Genomic DNA, 20,308 nt, shown 5'->3' with positions numbered 1-20,308 from the left:
TTGCTGTATTTGCCAATATTTATAATCCCTTAGAAATGCAGCATCTAAAGAAACTGTGTAACCAAAAAGAAAGCAACTTACTGTAATAACAGCCTTACTCAGGCAGATTGAACCCCTGCAGCCATATTCTGTTTCATCTTCAGACTTATAGTAGCTAAGAGTGTTGTTTTTCAAGACCACCCATCGGTCCTGCCACCCGTGGATGTAGTTGGTCCACTAAAAAAGAAGAAATGTTTAAAAAACTTCAGAAATAAGGGGAAAATTGTTTAGTAATATGTATTCTACAGCATCATCTTCCCATTAAGTCTGTGTGCAACATTTTAGTTCATTCTAAATCAATTTTATACAGCCAAAATCCATGGCAGGCTTTATGAAGTATTAGACATGGAATCTAAAAAAGCAGACATGCTTACTGCATTTTAAAGTTACTTTCAATACGTTAGTGAAATCATATGTACGTTCACCCAGAAAGAAATCCCTCTGAGCTAAACAGTGCTTACCACTCTAATAAGTATAGCTTACATTATAGTCTATGACACATACCCCAAACACTCCACTGTATTGGTGCATAATTTTTCTTGCTGTAAATTTCAATTGCCTTTAAAAATGAAGCAAGATTTATCCTGGAGGTGGAAAATGACCATCTACAAGCAATGTTATCCGTTCAGTACATTTTTATTCCCACTTTCCTCTGAGAAGTGCATTGTTATGTACTCAGTTCTATCCATACAAGAACCCTGTGAAGTTATGATGAGACAAGGTCGTACGGCAAGTTACACAGCAGAATGAGGCTTTCAGGCAGAATATCCCAGATCCTGCTCTTAGGCCCCTTCCGCACATGCAGAGTAATGCACTTTCAATCCACTTCCACAATAGTTTGTAAGTACATTTCGCACAGTAAAATTCAGCTGCAAAGTGCACTGAAGTTTATTGAAAGTACATTATTCTGCATGTGCAGATGGGGCCATACACTTTACCAATACACCACACTAACTGAAAGAGACATGGAGAGAAAGCACTCCATGTAAAAATTTTAATGTCTAGGATCAACACCCCAGATTTCAATCCATTCTTTTTTTTCTCTTGCATTCTATTTCCTTAACAATATATTCACCTTGAAGCAAACCATTTTGTGAATATAATTAAAAAATGTATGGTTTAGAGTGAGGGGAAACAAAAAAGAACAAAAGGTATAGAGAGTAACCTGGAAAGACCAAAATCAAACTATACCCTAACTACAATAAACATATTACACACTGATCTGTACATAAACAGTTACATACATTTAAAGAGCACATGCAAGAGAATCTACCAACAATGCAAAAGTGAGAATCAGTCTTCCATTGACTGCATACAATCTCGATCACAGCCCACCGTTCAGGTGAGCTCCCTGGTTTTATCTCCATTTTGTGGAATCAGACCAGTTCATCAAGCATGCATTTTCCATCTTGCCAGTACTGGTTTGGGAACACTATCATTCTGCATTCAATGATGGAGAAATTCATAGAATATTCAAGTGTTAGTGATGAGGAGCAACTTGTGCTTGTCTCTTAACCTGGTTTTGAAGGGACTCATTCTGAAGAAGCTTATTACGATGCGATCCCCCCCCCCCCATTAATGATTTTATATTATATAAAGAAATGATCAATATTCAAAACCTTGGCAAGAAATTAAGGGGAAAAGGTTCAATGGATGATGTAGTTCCAAATTGCTAAGGAGAAATTTTAAAACAGGAGGTGTCCTGAGAGAAATGTCAGAATTTGAACAAAACTGATCAGCAAAAACAAGATTTCATGGGAAGAATCTATAAGCTATTACTTAAATATGATTCATAAACAGAACAAGTTAAAAACTGTATAATAAAATGGATGCAAAACTTTCAAGAAGAGATCAACTTCCAGCTGTGGAAAACACATATTAAATTTACCACTAGTCAACTGATGAAAGAAAATTGGTATGTTTACAGGTGGTATAAAACCCCAGAGGTTAACAAGAAAATGGTTAAAAAAGATAAATGTTGGAAATGTCAAGAAAAACCTGGCTAATGCTTCCATATATTTTAAAAATCTGGATATTAATCCACACAGAAATGCAAAAATAAATAAAAGATCGGATTTCAAATGGACCCTAAAATTATGTTGTTGGGCAGTCTGCCAAAAAAACTTACCAAAGCAGCAACAAGAACTATTTCTGTATCTAATAACTGTAGCCAGATTTACCAATGCCTCCACCTGGAAAGTGGACAACAGAGATCCCGCTCCAGAGAATTGGGAGATTGAAACAAAAGAGTGTTACTGAAAGCCAAAACTAACTATGAACAGAAAACCAGTACATGAATTCAGAGAAAAATGGGAGTTCTACTCTGAGTACTATAAAATGTAAAGTTCCATCCAAGTTAAAAGTTTTTATGATTTCGAAGTATAAGAGAATAAATTTACGCATATCCATTTAATGTGTACAGATACTGATAATTAAGTTCAAATTTAATAATTCCACGATGGCAGAAAACATTGGGTAAATTCAAGATTTTTTAATCTTAGATTGTACCGTATGTACCTTTAGCATAACTGATAATCAGTGCAGATCCATCTGTTGTGTTTGTATACTTATTATCTTTTCTCCTGTATCCTTTTCCTGTTATGTGAAAAATTAATAAACTTTATATTGAAAAAGAAAATGATGCTGATAGAACAAAGTAGCAAAGTACCCTGCATGTATGGTATCAGAAAGTAGATTGTTGAGATAAACACAAAGTTTTATTAAAACTATATGCAGACAGGAAAAGGGGAAGGACAGAATGGAAAAGGCTTTTCCCAGAAAGACTGTTTCAAGAATGAGAAGCTTCCTACTCTACTTTAACTTCCAACACAGGCAACAAGCCAGTAATTAGATTGCACAAGTAAAAGCTACCAGTCATTTCTACAAAATCAGCAATCCTGAGCTTCAGCCCTTTAATGTCTAACTGTAACAACCTAATTACCTCTAACATCAGGAGAGTTTACATGATCTAATCAAAACCTTAATGATTCATTTAGTTAATTTTAACATGACATTTTCCAACTCCTTTCCAGAAATATGTTTCCATTTCATAAGGGGACTCCAGACCCATCTATTCATTCATGCACCCATAACCTGCAAAATCGCTGAAACTAATTATTTTACTTTAACTCAAAAGACTAAGCCACTGAATAATCCACATAGCTGGTTGCAATCGTTTAAAAACAGGAATCTACTAAAAATGCAGCATAAGTATTAGACTTGGGGAGTCAAACTAATTTGTTACAAGGGTCAGATATGACATAAATGTGACTTGGTTGGGCTGGTGGGGGTGGGGGTGGCTGCCTCAGCTGGCTCCAGAACAGCATGGGGGGGGGGGGGGGCTGGACTGGTGAGCCAAGTCAGCAAGCCAACTGAGGCAAAAAACCACACCAAACCCTCACTCAACAGTCCAGATCAGGAGCAAAGGAGTGAGTCCTATTGAGTAGGATTCTGAGTATACCTGTGTAGGATTGCTCTTTTAATCTGACAGCAAATGGCTAGAAGCAAATTGCTCATGAAAGGAGATCTGACAAAACTGTCAAGAACAACAGTGAATAGATTAGTAAATCTTTTGCATGACGTGTATTCTAGAAACTTGATTAGCGTTCTCATCCCATAAATGTAGATTTCAAGAGTAATGAAAAAACCCACTTAATTGCACACCATTTCCAGGAGAGTATGCAGGTTAGGTTTTCTCCTGGAAAGAAGGGGGGGGGTAGGTAGGGGAAAAGAGTAGGCAACTAAGATGCAGCATTTCCTCTCCCCAACAACTTTTTGTTTATCAGTAATGGAACACTCATGTTTCACACTCATTGTTAGAAGGATGTGATCAGTGAAGTGTTAGAGGCTACTAATACAAAAATAATGAAATGCAAAATATTGGAAGTTACATAAATTCCTTCCATAATTTTTTTTAAACTCTGAGATATCACTCTTTTCAGAAGAACTTTAATGCAGATAGTTGCATTGCCATGGGGCTCAGTTATCACTGATGAATTATATATATACAACATGCAGTTTTAAGTTAGACACTATCACAAAGACAAGACAAGACACTCATTATTGGTAATTGGTAATTTAGGTCATCAGTTCTGCACATCCTACTACTTAAATGGCAAATGGAATTATTGATAATGAGATGGGGAGAAAACATTCAGTCAAAACTGCAGTAGTTTTTGGAATACAGAGTCCAATTTTTGTCAATGTTCCTAAGAATGCAGTCAAATGAGAGGAGGTACAAAGAGCAGCAGCTAAGATCAGAAGAATCTGGATCAAACTATGAAGAAATGCACATGATTATCATGATTTTTGCCTTACAGGAAAATACTGTATCATGTAATATCTGTATCACGTGATATCTATCACTACAAATTGTATGTGGATGAATTAAACAGAAAATAACACTTTCACAAGTAAATGAACCACACAGACTAGAAACAAGAATAAAACACTTTTTTAAAAAACTCTATATTTTACAAAACTGATAGCAAACATGCTAGTAAATTTAAATCTAGCCTTAAATGTTACAGATGCTTAGAACAGTATTCTACTTCTAAAATCATGATGTTAGACAAAGCTGTGAGTGAACAATAATTATTTATTACAAGGAGTTTTTCATTCTTGAACATCAATTTGGTTCCGGCCACTGTCAAGAATACTAGATTAACCACAAGTTGTATCTTATATCCTTCTTTTGTTCAATACTAAAATATTTTCACTTTGCAGGATCCACCAGTTATCGCCATTTCAAAGATTTTGAAGCAGGCTTTTTATGTTCACAAGAGTTATATTTTTCTTCATTACCTTTTAACCAAATAAAGAATCCTAACCAGCCCAAGAGTACATTAAAGTGGAAGAAGCAAACCTACAAGTAAAAAGCTGTTGACATATTCATCTTATGTTGTACAAAATCCCATTAATGCATGAATCACTTAGCAATGAAACTTCTAAATGATCGAACACAAAACTAGACATCAGTATTGAGCAAATTCACAGGAAACAGATTTCATTACCTCTTGCAGGTTAAATTCCTACCATTTTACTGATGAGAATGAGAAAAAATATTCCATAACATGCTAGCTAACCCTAACAGCAAACCACCAATAGCTCTGTGCCTTTCTTAATCAGCCACAGGCATTTATGCACTTTGAGGTTTAACATTTGATAGCCATGTAGTGTCAAAGTGCTAATATTGCTGAGTAACTATTGTATTGTACTGCATATAATCTTCTTGTATTGTATTGTATTGTACTGCATATAATCTTCTTGTAATCCCCAAAGGTTGCCAGTACTACAATTCAATCTGACTGCAGACCCTTGACCTTTCCAGTGCCTCTTCTTGTACCACTAGGACACAGGGAGCTCCTTACAGCAACTAGGCATTCACAAACTGCACCAAACTCAGCCCCGCTCAACCTCCTTACTACTGAACAATGCTAACATGTTACTAGACTTCTGGGCTACAATAATGACACGTAACAGCCATTTAACATCTGACATTAATCTAGAAAGCAGTAGTGCTCCAAAGGGCTGTATGTCTTTTCCATCTGAGATTGGAACCAAATGTCATGTGCAATATTCTCATCATGCAGTTCAAAGTCCTCATTTGCAACATTCTGTCTTCTAACATAGAACATTACTGACAATTTGCAGTCTGCACGCAAATTTCACAAAGCATCATGAACACCAACTACCCAGTGATGGTTTTCTTAAGCAAAACATGTTCCATAAGTTAAGAATCGCATGACTTTGGCTTGCTTGTGTTGATTGATTCAGTAGACAGAAGACTTAAAAACACAGGTATGATAATGAAAAGATAAATGATTAGTATATACACATACTTATAGTAGGACTAATGCTACAACAGTCATCTAGGTTTCAAGCTACCTTTAGCAATCCTGCCTAAACCTGACACTTTGCTTGATAAACCCAGGCTTTATTAAGGCAACCTCATGTCAAAGGTCACATTTTTAACAGCACAAATGGAAAGAGAGACAAAGCAGACAAATACTGACACCTTCAAGAAAAGGCTTTCAATCAGAGGAATAGTTTCTTTCTTCTCCATCTCCCTACACTTAGTTGTCCTGCAGCAGGTCGATTTTATTGCACTGCTTTGATGTTTAGAGCAAAGATCAAGCCACTCCTCTCTGATGTTACAATTATGCATTATGAGAGCACATCACGTGATTCCGTTTCCTTAACGTGTTGGGGGGAGATGAAGAAAAATAAACCGGGGCGCTTTTGCTTCCAACGCCCGGGCCAAAGTTAGCCTTTTCCCTTCCTGCAGATTCAACGAGTAGAAGGGAGCGTTCCTTATCCGGAGCTGTACTCAGCCAAGCCGTGCTTACAAGTGCAGCCTGGGATAGGATTACCAGGCTCTTGCAAAGAACCTGATGAATGGATTGATCTTTTCCTTCACTGCATCCAAGAGGGGGGCAACAGGAACACCCCCACGAGCAGGAAGGCTGTGTGAACAAGTTCCTTAAGACCACCGAGGGAGCAAGATGGTGGGTGGGCTCTCTGGAAAGCGATCTTCCCAAGCAGGCTGGCTCCTTCCACTTGGCAAGGGGGAGGACGACAGCTTCACTTTAAAGAGGAGAGAATCCGTTCCTATAATGCGTTTAAAAAAAAGGTCTCCCAGCAGCGCCTTCCCGGAATGCGACGGGGGAGGCTGAGAGCTTCGTGCCTGTTGTGCGAGAGGGTGCAGCGGAGGAGAACTAGGAAAGCTGCGGTTTTCTCCCGGTAATCGGGGAGGAAGTCAGACTACTATATCTCTTCTCCCCCTCCCCCCTCCACCAGCCATCAGAGCAATCTATCCAGCTAGGGTTGCCTGCCTGGCCCCCGCCATCGCTGCCCTTTTGCAAAGGAAAGCCACAGGCGTGCCTCTCAACGCCCCCCCCCCCCCCATGAACCACCACGACGAAGACGAAAAAGGCACCGGCCACTTTCCGCCTCCGCAGAAACTCAGGTAACGGAGGAGGAGGAGGCAAAGAAGCAACGACCCCCCCCCCTTCTCCGCCCGAGGCTGCTTACCTTGCTGAGCACTCCGCAGAGCTCAACAGGCGGCCCAGACTCGGTCTCGGGATCCTCTTCGGAGCCGGAGGAGTGCCAGCTTTGATTGTCCGACATAGAGAAGACGCGTCCCTCAGCCACGGCCACCGAGCAGGGAAAGCGACAGGAGCGGGGGGCTCCACCTGACTGACACCGTTCCTCGGGGCTTTGGCTGCCGCCCTCAGTCTGAGATCGCTCCTAGCCCTTCTTTGGTCTTTCCCCTTCTGGGCGCCGCAGCTCCTCAGCGCTTCCCCGCCATCCGCACTACGGCCACACTCTCCGCTTCCCTCTCTTTTAACCCCCCGCCCCTCAAAGCAATACCGCTACTACCGCCGCCATCTTACTCCGCCACTATTTACCAACTCCTCCTCGTACCCCCCCCTCCCGGTCAAGAGTAGGCGGTTCGCATTGCCGGATGGGAAATGTAGTCTGCAAAGACGTTGCTTGTGGCGCAGTGCTTTCTGGGAGAGCGGGTTCTTGCAGTATTGGTCGTTTTTATAATGATCGACGTTCCTTCTTTCAAAGTCTGGCCGCCCGGCCGCCATCTTGTTTCGCTAACAGGCGGCTGGGGAGGTGGCTGAGACTAAGGTGTGTTCACCGGTTGTGGCTGCTTTATCGCTTGTGAGGAAGGCATTCTTTTTCTAGACGGTCCCTCTTTTTTCTCCTCCAGCATCCCCTGCCCCTCTTTCACCTGTTTTCAAATAACGAGAGAAGACCAGAAAAACGGACGCAAACGGTCGTCTCAGAGGAACTGTTAGTTCAGAGCTACCTGTTCAAAGGTCTTTTCCCATACGAAGGAATCTGGGCTTTAGTAGTTTCTTGAAAAAGGGAAGAGGAGGAAGGGGGGGGGGGCAGCTACCATCAATGCTAAGAAATTAATGGTGCAGTTCTATGTAGACTGTTCAGCAGAATAAGCCACGGTCTAATACTGTGTGTTGCCAACTCCAGATTGGGAAATTCCTGGACATTTTGGGAGGTGAAGTCTGGGGAAGGTGGGGTTTGGGGGAGGGAACCTAATGGACCACAATGCCATAGGGGCCATTTCTCCACGAGAAATGGTCTGTATTGACTGGAGATTATAAGTATGGGAGGTCTCCAGGCTCCACCTGGAAGTTGGCGAGCATACCTTTTATCGCAACTGGCCAAAATTCCATCATAACTTGCAAAACATTTTTTCTTTCCTTTTCCCTTAGAAGAAGCCATCATAATGGCTCATTCTTAACTAGAAAGTTTACACACTGTTTGGGGATATTTGGGTTGACCCTAACAAAATATATTACATAATGCCTCCAAAATTCCTACCCACAGTTACTTAGAACTGTAAGTCCCATGGAACCCAGTGAGCCTTATGACTGAGTAAATCTCAAGAATTCTGTCTGATTGTGTGATTATGTTGCAAATGTAGGGATGTTAGAGACCCAATTGTCTGGTTGTAGGGAGGTTAGCGACCCAAAGTCTCTAATAGTGGAAATGGGTAATTTCTGAAGAGATGGGGTGGGTGATGATATTCCACAGATTGTGCTATTTGCTATTCTAGTCAACTTCTTCACAAATGGTCAATGATACTTATATGGGTGTGGCTTTCTTCAAGGTAATTTATTAAAAAAGCAAATCTGCAAGAAGATATGAATATCTTTATCTCTAGCAACTTCTGAAAATGATGTTATTTTAACTGTAAAATGTTCATTATACCTGAATTCAAATTTGGTAGGGTTTGGGGTTGTGTACAGTTCATGGACTGCAGGTTGGCAACTTGTGAGTGCCCCTCTGCAAGGTAGCCAACTTGGCCCATAGGATCATGGCTACCCTTCTGAAACAAACAAGGCACGATTCTGTCTTGTGTCCATAAGCTCTTTACTTCCATCAGGCAACTAACAGTACTTCTGCAAACTTGATCCCATGCACCACACCAACCTCCTTCCTGCTACCCTGCCTCCCTTTTATCCCTCCTAGGAAGTTCCCTCCCTCCCTGCTCCAACCTCCAAGTGACTGGTGAGCTATATCTCTTGTCCTGCTGGCCTGAGACTGGCTCTTCAGCCTTTTTGGTCCTCCTCCCTGATTGCTGCCTGGCTGAGGTTGTGCCAGCCCTGCCCCACTCTCTTAGGCTGCTGAGGGCTGCTGATTGCAGCTAGGTTAGGGTTGTGCTGCCTCCACCCTGTTTCCTGGATCTGTTGAGGCTTGCTCTTGTTGCTCAGACTTTCCTGCTATTTCTCTGCTGTTCCTTTTAGCTGCTGGCTTCTTGGAAGTCCTTGCTCCCTATGGTAAGTCCAGGGGCAGGGCTGTTGGTTGCGGGGTGCTTCAGGGTGGGCATTTGTGAAAAGGAGTGGGGTGGAACAGGCTGCCTGGTGCTGGGAGGCAGCCCCATCCCTGGCACAACTGTAGAGCATTGATTCTCAAATCAGTCATTTTTTGTGGGTATACAGATATTTTCCTCTCCAACAAGCAGGACAAGAATATTATATCATAAATCATTTAGTTGACCACTGTTGAAAATGGAATTCTGAACTATAATGGATGGTTAATATGGCAAAATTAATTTGCGCGCACAGGTGAAATGGTGGAAATATTCTCTGACTTGTATGGAAAATGGATATGTTTGGGTACAATGGCTACAGTGGTCATTTTGCTCCCTTTGCACCCATTTTCCTGCCCTTGGATAGTGTGCCGCCACCTCTTTTCTCTTTTTTCTCTTCCTGTGGGTATTTAAAATCGGTTTCCTGCTTTTCCAAAAGGCTCAAGGTGGCTCATTTCAAACAAATTAAAACATATAGTAATTACTAATTACATTAACTAAAACTCATTGCGATACTGTTAACTCAGACAAGATACATAGATGTTTCTGCAAAAATGAATAGAAATATGACTGTTTAAGAGAAATTACTTTTGAAATAGTCAGGGCTTGCATACCTTTCAGAAGACTCATAGTGAAGGGGCCTGACTCATCCTGCAGGAAAGCCGTTACAAAGAATTGAAAAAGGCCCATTCTTAATCCAGACAAATCAGAAAGTGGTGAGCATGGAATAGTTAGAGATCTGGGGATAGAGATGTAAAATATCTAAAATTCTTTTTAAAAATTTTCCCCCAATATTAACAAAAAGAAAAAAACAGCAGAAAAGACTGATATTTTCTTGGCTAAGAGAGGCAGTATGATTATACAAATCATTCTATAATATTCTATAAACAGGTTTTACAATTGTCCCAAAGATAAGTACATTCTAACAAACATAATATAGTATTAAAAAGAAACATTGATGTATAATTAACATTATTAATTTCTAAAAACATTTCTCATAACATATGTATCCACCTAAGCAAATATTAATAGTTTATATACATTACTTCAACCATATTCTCATTAAATCTAAAATACAGGCCACTGGCAAAAGCCAGGAGGACTTCCCCTGGCCACGCCATTGGCCTGCCCCCCACTAAGCCAGCGGCAGTGGCAGGGACCCTGAGATACTGGTGTCATATCTTTTTTCTCTAATTTATGGAGCTGGCTTGTCTATTTGTCCTTTCAAAATATCTCTAAATAAATATTAAGAATCATAACAATGGCTCAATATATTAGCCCTATAAATAAGTTTATCTTAATTATACAGGAGGAATATTACAAAGATAGATGCCTTGTTGACTAAGTAGGAAGGTGAAAGTTGGCACAATTATACTTCTGTAGGCTATTAAGTTGAAACTTGGCTCCATTATACTTTGTATGTAGCCTGTAAAAGGAAAATTACTTTCTAATTTTTTTAAAAAAAATTAGGCAATTTCTTCAAATTACAGACTTTTTCTGCAAAGGTAAATCCAGTATTAAATTCAGTAACTCTGAGATAAGACGTGGAGTTTGCTGCAAATGGTATCCATACCCCTTTGTGAAAAACTCATCTTTCTAGACACTCACTTCCCAACATTGCCTCAGAATTGTGAACTTCGACAGCCTCTGGATGGTAGCAGATGCTGATCTCATAAGCCCCTTCAGCTGCTTGTAAAGATAGCCTACTAGGCTGAGTATGCCCACTAGCTGTCTGTGTCCTCTTACTATAAGAGGCAAGGAGCCGGTTAGTCAGTGGTTGGGACTGCACTTTACCTTTTTTACTGCTGTGCTGAGCAGCTGTGGCTGTTGTTGTTGCAGCTGCTTTGAAGAGACAGGTTCTTGGGGTGCTCCCAGAGCAGTTCACCAGCCACTCTTCTGAAAAATGGAGCAGTTGCTTTTTAATGGTTTTTTTTTACAATGGGAGGTTTTCAGAACCATAGAATATGAATTTGCAATAATTTTATTACCTTAAAATTGATTATACATATCATTAAAGTAACAATTTCTAGAAATATTAGTTCTCAAAAAATAGAAAAAGATAACTTTAATCTCTACATCCTTTTGTTGCATAGATCTGCCTTTCTTATATCTCTAAGAAGACAGGATCTAGAGAAATAATTCTTTTCAGAAAAAAATGAAACGGGATTTCACAGAAAAGGATACACAGATAGTTATAAACATTATGACAATGTAACTAGTGCCAATTTTTTAAAAACTGTGAAACCCTAGTGGTGGTGGGGATCCACTGCTGCTTCAGAATTGGGGCATTGGAAAACCAGCCATATCCAAGGCCCATTGCTGCTGTAGTTACTCAACAGTTGCCACAGCAAACAGTTAACTTCACAACCCTGTCCATGTGTGGAAACCACCTATTTTAACCAAATAAAACTTGAATGCTGGCCACTATATATGAAATTTATAAATCATGGGTGAAGATTATGGCTTGGATTCATCAATAATTTTCACAAGATGTTGCAAATTGTGACTTGCTTCCCCATACAACCCTGCAGTCCACCCCCCCCCCCCATGTTGTGTTTTAGGAGTAATTTGGCCTGCGACAGTAGATGAGAATGTTGTACACTTTTAGAGGAAATCTTTTTGTCCATGGAAATACTCTGATGGATCCAGGCATGTATAGAAACTATTAACTTCTGATAAACTGAGCTATATACACAGCCAATAATAGTTTGTGTTGTATTGGCACAAATATACTAACATAGAGTAGCTGTCCTCTGCTTAGCTTTTGTTATGTTATCACTGTCTGATGTTAGTGGTTGGCTGCCCCTTAAAGAGTATGTTGACAAACTGGCAACAGTTCAGGAGAAAAAAACCCTCAATAGATTAACATAAGGAGATGAGAAATTAGCTACTGTATGTCTGTATAAAAAAATCCATCTTGAAGAAATGTTTCGTCTTGAGCTAGTTTTGTTGTCTTTTGCAGGTGCAGAGTGCCCTCCCCCATATCAGCCCCTCTCAAGGACATGTTTCCAGGCAGGCTTAATTGGATTATGTGTTTCAGCTGAGAATCTCAGCTGGGAGAGGGGCAGTGAACTCCTTCTCTGGAAGCTGCCATGAAGACAGCCCTATAATGACTGTGAGTAGTCAGGATGTTAGGATCAACTTTCTCCACAAGTGCAACTAACAAGAAGAATGGTCTCTTCTTCCTTTCTTCTCCTTCCCGCTGGCAGAAAGATGCTTGTATTAAGCTCTGGAAACTTGATGCTTTAAGAACCAACTGCACTGTGTTAGGACTTAATTAAGTAGTCAGCAAGTCAGCTAATACATTTTTAAAAATATTTTCATGGTGTGGGTTTACTGGTACCAAACTCAGATGAGCTTGGTTACGTTATTGCCCACAGCTGGGCTGCCCTGATAGTCTAGTCATGAAAACATTGCTGGGGCAAAGAAGAAACAGCTAGCAGGAAATAAGAAACAGCTGTTTTCCTTGCTTCCCCCTTGTTGCACAAGTCTGATTGCTTAAGTCTAAGAGTACTTTCTTGGGAGCAAGGGCCATTGAGTATTGCATTGTCAGTCTTCCAGCTTTAAAACATCTAGGTGGTTAAAACCCTCTAAAGTAATAAAAGCAGCAGCTGTATCTTTAAGAAATGAATACCTTGAATGGCAGCGGCCACACAACAGTATTGCAAACTTTCAACCTTGGTTTGTCAGTAGAAAGCAGGGGAAGCAGTAGGCCCCCTTCCCCCCCAATCAAATTAGGATTTGACCTTGCTGTGGAAGCTTGCTTGGTAACTTTAGGCTAATCACACACTCTCAGAGGGTGTGTTGTGAGGCTAAAATGGAGGAGAGGGGAATGATGTATGCTGTCTTGGGTCCCCGATTGGAGAGAAAGATGGGGTATAAGTGAAGTAAACAAATAAGAAATATAATAATAAATGAAGATAAAGGGCAGATAAATGATAGGTGAGTGGGAAGGAGAGAAGGAATCCGACAGAAGAAAAGAGGAAATAGTGTTGGGATGGGAGACAGAGAAAGGGAGGTGTCCTCAGGTCTTTGCCAGTTTCTCACAATGGAATTTGGCCCAGGAACTGGCAACACACAATTGGGCCCAGCCCAGCACCCAGCACTGTGCAACTTTGCCACAGATCTCCCCCAGGAAGAGGCTGCCAGGGGAAGGAAGCAGGAAAGCTGAAGACCGGGGATGGAAAAAGGCTAGAAACAAGAGAAGAAAGCAGGAAAAGGCAGGAGGCTGTGGGAGCTTTCAAAAAAGGAAAAGAGAATATAGTGTGGGAAGGGAAACTGGGATGCGCCCCCACAAAGTAGTGCAGCTCCTCCAAATATTGATTTCTAGTATTCGATTAAAAACTGCCACTAGCTATTATGGTCTATGGATGCAAAGTTGCATCTTTTTCTTCTGGTACTGGAAAAAACATGAATATCAGTTCATTTATATGAAGAAGAGGAGGAGGAGTTTGGATTTATACCCCCCCCCTTTCTCTCCTGTAAGGAGACTCAAAGGGGCTTACAACCTCCTTTCCCTTCCCTCCCCACAACAAACACCCTGTGAGGTGGGTGGGGCTGAGAGAGCTCCGAAAAGCTGTGACTAGCCCAAGGTCACCCAGCTGGCATTTGTTGGAGGCTAATATAAGTAAGCCTCCACAGCTCAAGTGGCAGAGCAGGGAATCAAACCCGGTTCTCCATATTAGAGAGCACCTGCTCTTAACCACTATGCCACTGCTGCTCCCAGTTGTAACCATCATAACTTTAGTATACCTTGCTTTTGGTACTACTTAATCTGCTACAGTTGTTAGGTCTGTGCTGTTAGGTCCAGACTCCAATCAACCCATATTCTGGCTGATGACTTAGAAGCTAAGTGACTGTGGGTGACAACATGTTATAAACTCCTGTCATCCAAAAGAGAGGAAAATCGATTTTGGCTCCTTCCTTGAGGTGTCCCCTTTCCTTTAAAATCAAGATGACTCAATTTTCGCAATCTGTCTTTGCAAAGGACATGTAGATCTTTTTCAGTACCTTGATGGGCTTCCAGGGGTTCCTGGACCCCAGTTTGAGAGACAGATTAGATTATATGTGTGCCATGAATTGAATTGGTGTATCCTCAACCCAACATTTAGTGACATGTAATATCAGGGAACTAATGTTCCCAAACATTCCAGAACTCAATGTGGCTCAGAAAGGCAGCATAGAAGGAGGCTCTTCAGCCTGCCTTTCCGGAACATTTTCCCAAACTGGGACAGCTGTAGGGGGTCCTGTTTACCCCACTGTGGGATTTGGACTCCTGGCCATTTCAATTTGTGAAAATGATGTGAGAGGATGAGATGGCAGGTGCTGCCTCAGTTTCCTTCCATCCATCACAGCCCTAATCGTTCCACACATGCAGAATAATTCCCTTTCAATCCCCTTTCAATCCACTTTGCAGCTGGATTTTCCTGAGCGGACTAGCAAAATCCACTTGCAAACAATTGTGAAAGTGCATTGAAGGCGCATTATTCTGCATGTGTGGAAGGGGCCTTAGTAATGCAGTTGTGTCTGTTTTATAACTTAGTTGGTATCGACACATTTTTGTGTTATTTATCATGAATTGCGAGCCTCCTTCAATCTTGCTGAAAAGGCATAATGGAATTTCTAAAAATGGATTAAAGGGAGACTTGAGTGGGGTATGAGAGTGTGTGTGTGTGGCTGTCGTGGCAGTCCACTCTGTGCTCCTAATTGTGGATGCTTTCACAGTGCAGATATAGACAGAAGAAATTGACTCCACACCTCATCAAGCCTCTTCTAGTCAATGTCACTCCTTAGGGAAATTTTTTAAAAAGAACAAAGAATGGTAATCAATAGCATATTTGGAGAGCAAATGGCAGCCTTGCACAGTTCGATTGGCGACATTTCCCTAGTTATATATATGTGTATCATTGCATAAGAATGAATGGCTGCTATTGATCTGGGCAAATTCAACTGCAGAGAGCTTTGAAGGGTCAGAAGCTTTCACTCCTATTGCTGTGCAACCCATGCAAATTTCTTTTTATCTTGGAAAGGAAAAGATGTGTACTTTCTGATTTATTTATTTTTTTGTAACGAAGAGTCAAGGATTTCCATGAATCTCCCATGGGCGCCCATGAGCCATCACACAATCTCAGGTGGAGGTTATTGTGGGGCTAACAACTAGGAAGAGAACCATATGTAATATCTCCAGCTGTTGGAGAAAGAGTAGAATAAAAGTATAAATAAATAAATTTGGGGGGAGTTATTACTATTTTGAAAAAAACAAATGAAAAGTCAGAGTTACAATTTAATTTTTGTTCTGTCTTTCCCCCTGTAAATTACAGTTGCTTGTACTTAATGTTTTAACATAATCCTCTTACTCTTAAGGCATCTTGTGTGATTTTTTCTTATAGCTGCAAGCTAAGATTTGTACCGTACTTCTGTTTGCCGAACAATACCATGACCTATTTTTCTGAAAGCCTAAGGGATCGTGTTCAAGCTGTTGTAAACAGTGAATGCAATAATTTGTCATACTTAGGGAAAAAAGCCAACCAAGGTATGCAAATTCCATGAGCAACCTGAAACACAGCCCATTAAAACATTTGCTGTTTGTCCTGTTGAGGCAAATGGTGTTAAATTCAAATATCAGCTTAAGTAGGCTATGGAATTGGTAATCAGATGTAGCAACACCACCCATACCATCACTTGTTCATTGTCCAATGTTATATACTCCATTAGATGTCAGCAGTGCAATTCCATTCTCTATATTAAACAAACTGGTCAATCCCTATGCAAAAGAATAAATGGACATAAATCTTACATTAAAAACTGCAGCATTCAAAAATCAATCGTAGAACAATTTTTTATTCCAGGTCATTCTATTGCTGACCAAAGAATGGCAGTCCTCAAATAAACTTCAAGGGGAAATTTCAACATAAGATGGCTAAACTTGTGTAAATTTACTAGTTCAGAACAATGGACCCTCCAGGACTGAATAGCACTGTCCGCAAGCTTTCCCCCCCCCCTTCCTTAATAATTACAATGTATATTGTATCTTTGCATCCTTTACAAGCATTTTTACAACGACTTCCCTCCTTCTGACTGGCTTAAAAAGACTCAGCTCTTCACTCCTACTCATGTCTGTCCAAAGGAGCTCTGATTCCCAAAAGCTTATATGCTGAAAATTTTGTTGAGCTCTATGGTACTACTAGACTTGAATCTAACAGTTTCCTATTAGAACTGAATAAAATGTTTAAACTCCCTGTGATGGTTACTTCCCTACAACACCAGCTGAAACAATGTCATAATTGTAACCATTGAACTGAAAGACCTAAGGCAAACCAAGCCTGCTGATTTCCTGAGCACATGCAAGCTAATCACACCATTCTCCTTGTCAGTATTACTATTCTTGCAGGCCAGTGGGAGATTGAAACTGACAAGAATCCTGTGTTCTACTGAGTCTCTTCTAAATTGCAAAACTCCAGAGACTGAAAAGAATGCTCCTGATAGTCTAAAAGGATTATGTGACTTGCATGCAGACACGTGCCTCTCTTGGATTCTTGTAGTGTCTGAGAGTTAGAAGCTTGGAAAGAAACGGGGGCTTATTAAACCAACATTGGTAAACACTTTTTGATGAAATGAGCAGACACTTCACAGGTTAAAATCCAGTTTGATCCATCCAGAGGCTCTCTATTGAGATGAGAGAAAACAGCAGTCCAGAATAGAGTTCTGTCAATTTATAAATACTATAAATAAAGTATTTCTAAATCTACATGAGCATAGCAGATGTTCTGAATTCAGCAAAATGAAGAATTGGAGAACTGATAATTCAATATAAGAGCTCTTAGTAAATATTGTAACAACATGAACCTTCCAATTTTGACTAATGTAGCAACTTCAGAGCTGCCAGAGCGTTGCTTCTATAGGAATTTATCCGAAGATTAAAAATGCATGTGGGGAAAAATCTCCAGAATTGCTGACTTATTCTTCCAAACTTCCTACTTTTTCAGAATCAGCAAATTCCTAGGCTTCTGTGTCATATGAAGTGACACTTCCAAAAATGAAAGAGGACATTTCCTTATGATTACCTTTGGCATAAAAGGGAAATGTTAGCAGTTCTTTGAAGATTGGTACGTACTTCTTCTTTTGTCTTATGGAAAAGCTAAGAAAGATGGTGTATCATAGATAACTATTTCCTCTATCTTTACAATACAAAAACAGTTACATGAAAAGGTATACAGAGTCCTTGAGACTTGTTTGTTAGAGGAATGTCTGCTATTTGTAACCTAAGCATAATTCTCAATTATATACTATCAGAAACTAGCCATTTTGGTGTCTTTAATTTCTGAAATGTGGAAATCCAAAATTCACTTTTTATCATGAAAAAAAATTAGTATGAACAAAACTTTGAACTTTTAAAAGCTTTCGCTTTAAAAAGCGATTCTAAAATAGTGTAAAGTATAATTCCACATTTTGTACAGAACAAAATACTGTGGATAAATGTGACCTTTTTTGTAGGAAGATGTTGTCTACTGCTTTAATCTTCAGTTATTAATACTACTAGATTTTCTTTCAGGATAGCTGATTATATTTGGAGTTAAATTGCATTCAGTTAAATAATAATTGTTTTACATAATTGTTTACATAAACAATGTAATTGTTTAATTGTTTACATAAACAATGTTTAAATTACACTATTGTTGAAAACAGACTGATCAAAATCATACAGTTTGTCTCTTTCAGGGTAAGCTTTGAGAAACTGTTCACATGACTGAGCAATGGATAGTCCAAATAACAGTTGCGTGTCTTCTCAAGCGGGGCTTTTGCTTAGAATGGGCCTCAATGATAACAAAGCTGGAATGCAAGGATTGGATAAAGAAAAGATCAACAGAGTCATAATGGAAGCTTCCAAGGTTTGTTTGTATAAGCTTTCTCTAATGCTTTAGCTATTCACAGGTATTGATTGTACTCAATAAAGAGCACAGGGTGGATGGGTGTTTTAAATTTGTGTGGCTGCATTGTTCAATTAGAAGGCAAAGTATGCTGGTCATTTTTATATGGCTACAAGTTAAATTATAACCTATGTGCTCCTCCAGCAGAGCTCCCCACAGAACGTTGGGGTTGTGAGACACATTTTTAGCACAGCCTTCTGATGCTTACCACTGAGGAGTATTCTAGTCTCCATAAAACTCTTGTGGCAACTTAAAGATTTAACAAACTTGTATACGAGACTACAAAGTATAATGAAAGAAGTACTGTTATGTCATTTTCCACTGAGAGCAGTAATGCTGTATTTTTGGGAGGAGACTGGCAGATCATTTTCAGAGGCCAGTTTCCTCTCCCTTCCCCAGTAATTTAAATGGAAGGGTAGTATCCTCATTTTCTAAATGATCTTCAGAGGCAGCAACTGGACTTGGTGCATGTACGCTCATACCTCAGAGACCAGTTTATTTCCTTCTCTTTCTGGCTCCAGGCTGAAGGGAAGCAAGCAGTCTCTTGCTTCCCTTCACACCCGTCGTCCTAGCCCAAGCCAGCTGAGGGCTAACATCTGCCTAGTGCCTTCTATCTTTGGGTGTGTTTTCACAGCATGAATATATTGAGTATGAGCAGCAAGTCCGTTTGCTGTTGGCACCTGAGTAGAATAAAATTATCTGCTTTGTAGCAGGAAGACTATAATCTTTTGAGTCCTCTTTTTCTCTTCTATGTCTGGGGAAGCCCATTCTGGCAGGTAGCTTTGACTAAAATTAAGATTAGTTGTGAGTTTATCGGCAAAAATTAAAACATGTTTTCACATTGGGAGCAATAATCTGGCCAAGCATTAAAAGCAAAGAGAGAAGCTAGTAAGTTAGCTGACATTCCTAGTACGCTGCTCCCTTTTATGTCAAGTGATAACTCTTGTCCAAAGGCCTAATTGCTTAATTCCAAAGGCCTGGCCGTCCCCTGCTGTTTTAAACGAATCTCCCTCCTGTTCATTGCACAAGGATCAAGAACTATCAAATGACCAAATGAATTCCCATACTCGCTGTACTCAGCAAACTTCTGTAATGCCAAACAAGGCTTGGCTCTCTATGTGGTCTGCATCAGGTCCCCTATTGACTGCATATTCAAAGACTCTTACAAGATTCTCGATCAAATTACGGAAATCTCAATGACTACCATCTATTTCAACCATTCCTTCTATAGTACTCACTTAGAAATTCTGTCTCATCTCTTGGAATATTGCAGGATGGAAAACCAGGTCCAATGATCCCAAGCTTATTAACTATTTAAAGTCATTTGACTGTGCCTTACTGCAAGAAACTTGGTCCCCAATGGGTGTAAAGTTGGAGAGTGAGCAGCCTGTGGCTGATGCCAATTTTGTGTGCTTGTGTGCTTTTTTCTGCAGCGAGTTCACTGTGAGGGCAGGATAGCTCCTACTCTGTCCCTCCATTTTGGCATAGTGAAGGTCTGCAAATCGATATACAGCTTTGTTCAAATGTGGAGAAGTAAATTGTGAGCCAGAGTTAGCGTGAAGATCTGCCCTGGTCATTACAAATGAAAGCTAACCTGTGCTCTAATCTCAAACATGCTTATTTATGTGTTAAGTTCATTGGGAACAATAGGAATTCCAGAATGTTCAAATATAGTTATCTGCCTATGGCACAGCAGTAGTGTTGCAGTGCATATTATCTGTCATGGTTATTAATGTTGCACTGCTTCAGTACTTTCATTGGTATTTATGTGTAACAAATTTAGCTTTGCACTTGGATCCAGACTATGAGTGAAAAGATTTTCCTGCCCTCCCCTGCTAGTGGCAGGCCAAAATACCTCCAGAAATCCTGTCAGAGGGGTGTGGGGGGGGGGGCAGATAAATCAGGTTGTGTGAGCAGAAATAATTGTGTCTGCAGAAACAAAGGTCTGGATCCACAGTGCCATGCGAAAAATAATATATTATAATCCAAATAAATAAAT

At 40.2% G+C, this 20,308-nt stretch overlaps 2 protein-coding genes across 11 annotated transcripts in view; one reads left to right on the top strand and one right to left on the bottom strand.

Moving 5' to 3' along the window:
* CERT1 (ceramide transporter 1) overlaps positions 1-7,464 on the bottom strand; it is a 65,361-nt gene extending 57,897 nt beyond the window's left edge. For all 3 annotated transcript variants that reach the window (XM_048504085.1, XM_048504087.1, XM_048504086.1), the window contains exons 1-2: positions 7,072-7,464; positions 82-216 (exon numbers count right to left, since the gene is read on the bottom strand). In XM_048504085.1, coding sequence (XP_048360042.1) covers positions 82-216; positions 7,072-7,167 — 231 coding nt within the window. In that variant the 5' untranslated portion in view covers positions 7,168-7,464. The remainder of the gene's footprint in view (positions 1-81; positions 217-7,071) is intronic.
* Positions 7,465-7,591: 127 nt separating this feature from the next.
* POLK (DNA polymerase kappa) overlaps positions 7,592-20,308 on the top strand; it is a 38,574-nt gene continuing 25,857 nt past the window's right edge. For 2 of the 8 annotated variants that reach the window (XM_048504082.1, XM_048504083.1), the window contains exons 1-4: positions 9,318-9,350; positions 12,345-12,497; positions 17,368-17,487; positions 18,101-18,270. In XM_048504082.1, coding sequence (XP_048360039.1) covers positions 18,136-18,270 — 135 coding nt within the window. In that variant the 5' untranslated portion in view covers positions 9,318-9,350; positions 12,345-12,497; positions 17,368-17,487; positions 18,101-18,135. Of the gene's footprint in view, positions 7,678-9,317; positions 9,351-12,344; positions 12,498-17,367; positions 17,488-18,086; positions 18,271-20,308 lie in introns of those variants that run through there. The other 6 variants (XM_048504078.1, XM_048504077.1, XM_048504079.1 and 3 more) reach the window with 6 other exon arrangements.

The sequence above is a fragment of the Sphaerodactylus townsendi genome, linkage group LG07 (assembly GCF_021028975.2).
Source record: "Sphaerodactylus townsendi isolate TG3544 linkage group LG07, MPM_Stown_v2.3, whole genome shotgun sequence".
NCBI lineage: Eukaryota > Metazoa > Chordata > Lepidosauria > Squamata > Sphaerodactylidae > Sphaerodactylus > Sphaerodactylus townsendi.
This window is presented reverse-complemented; position numbering and strand designations above follow the sequence as displayed.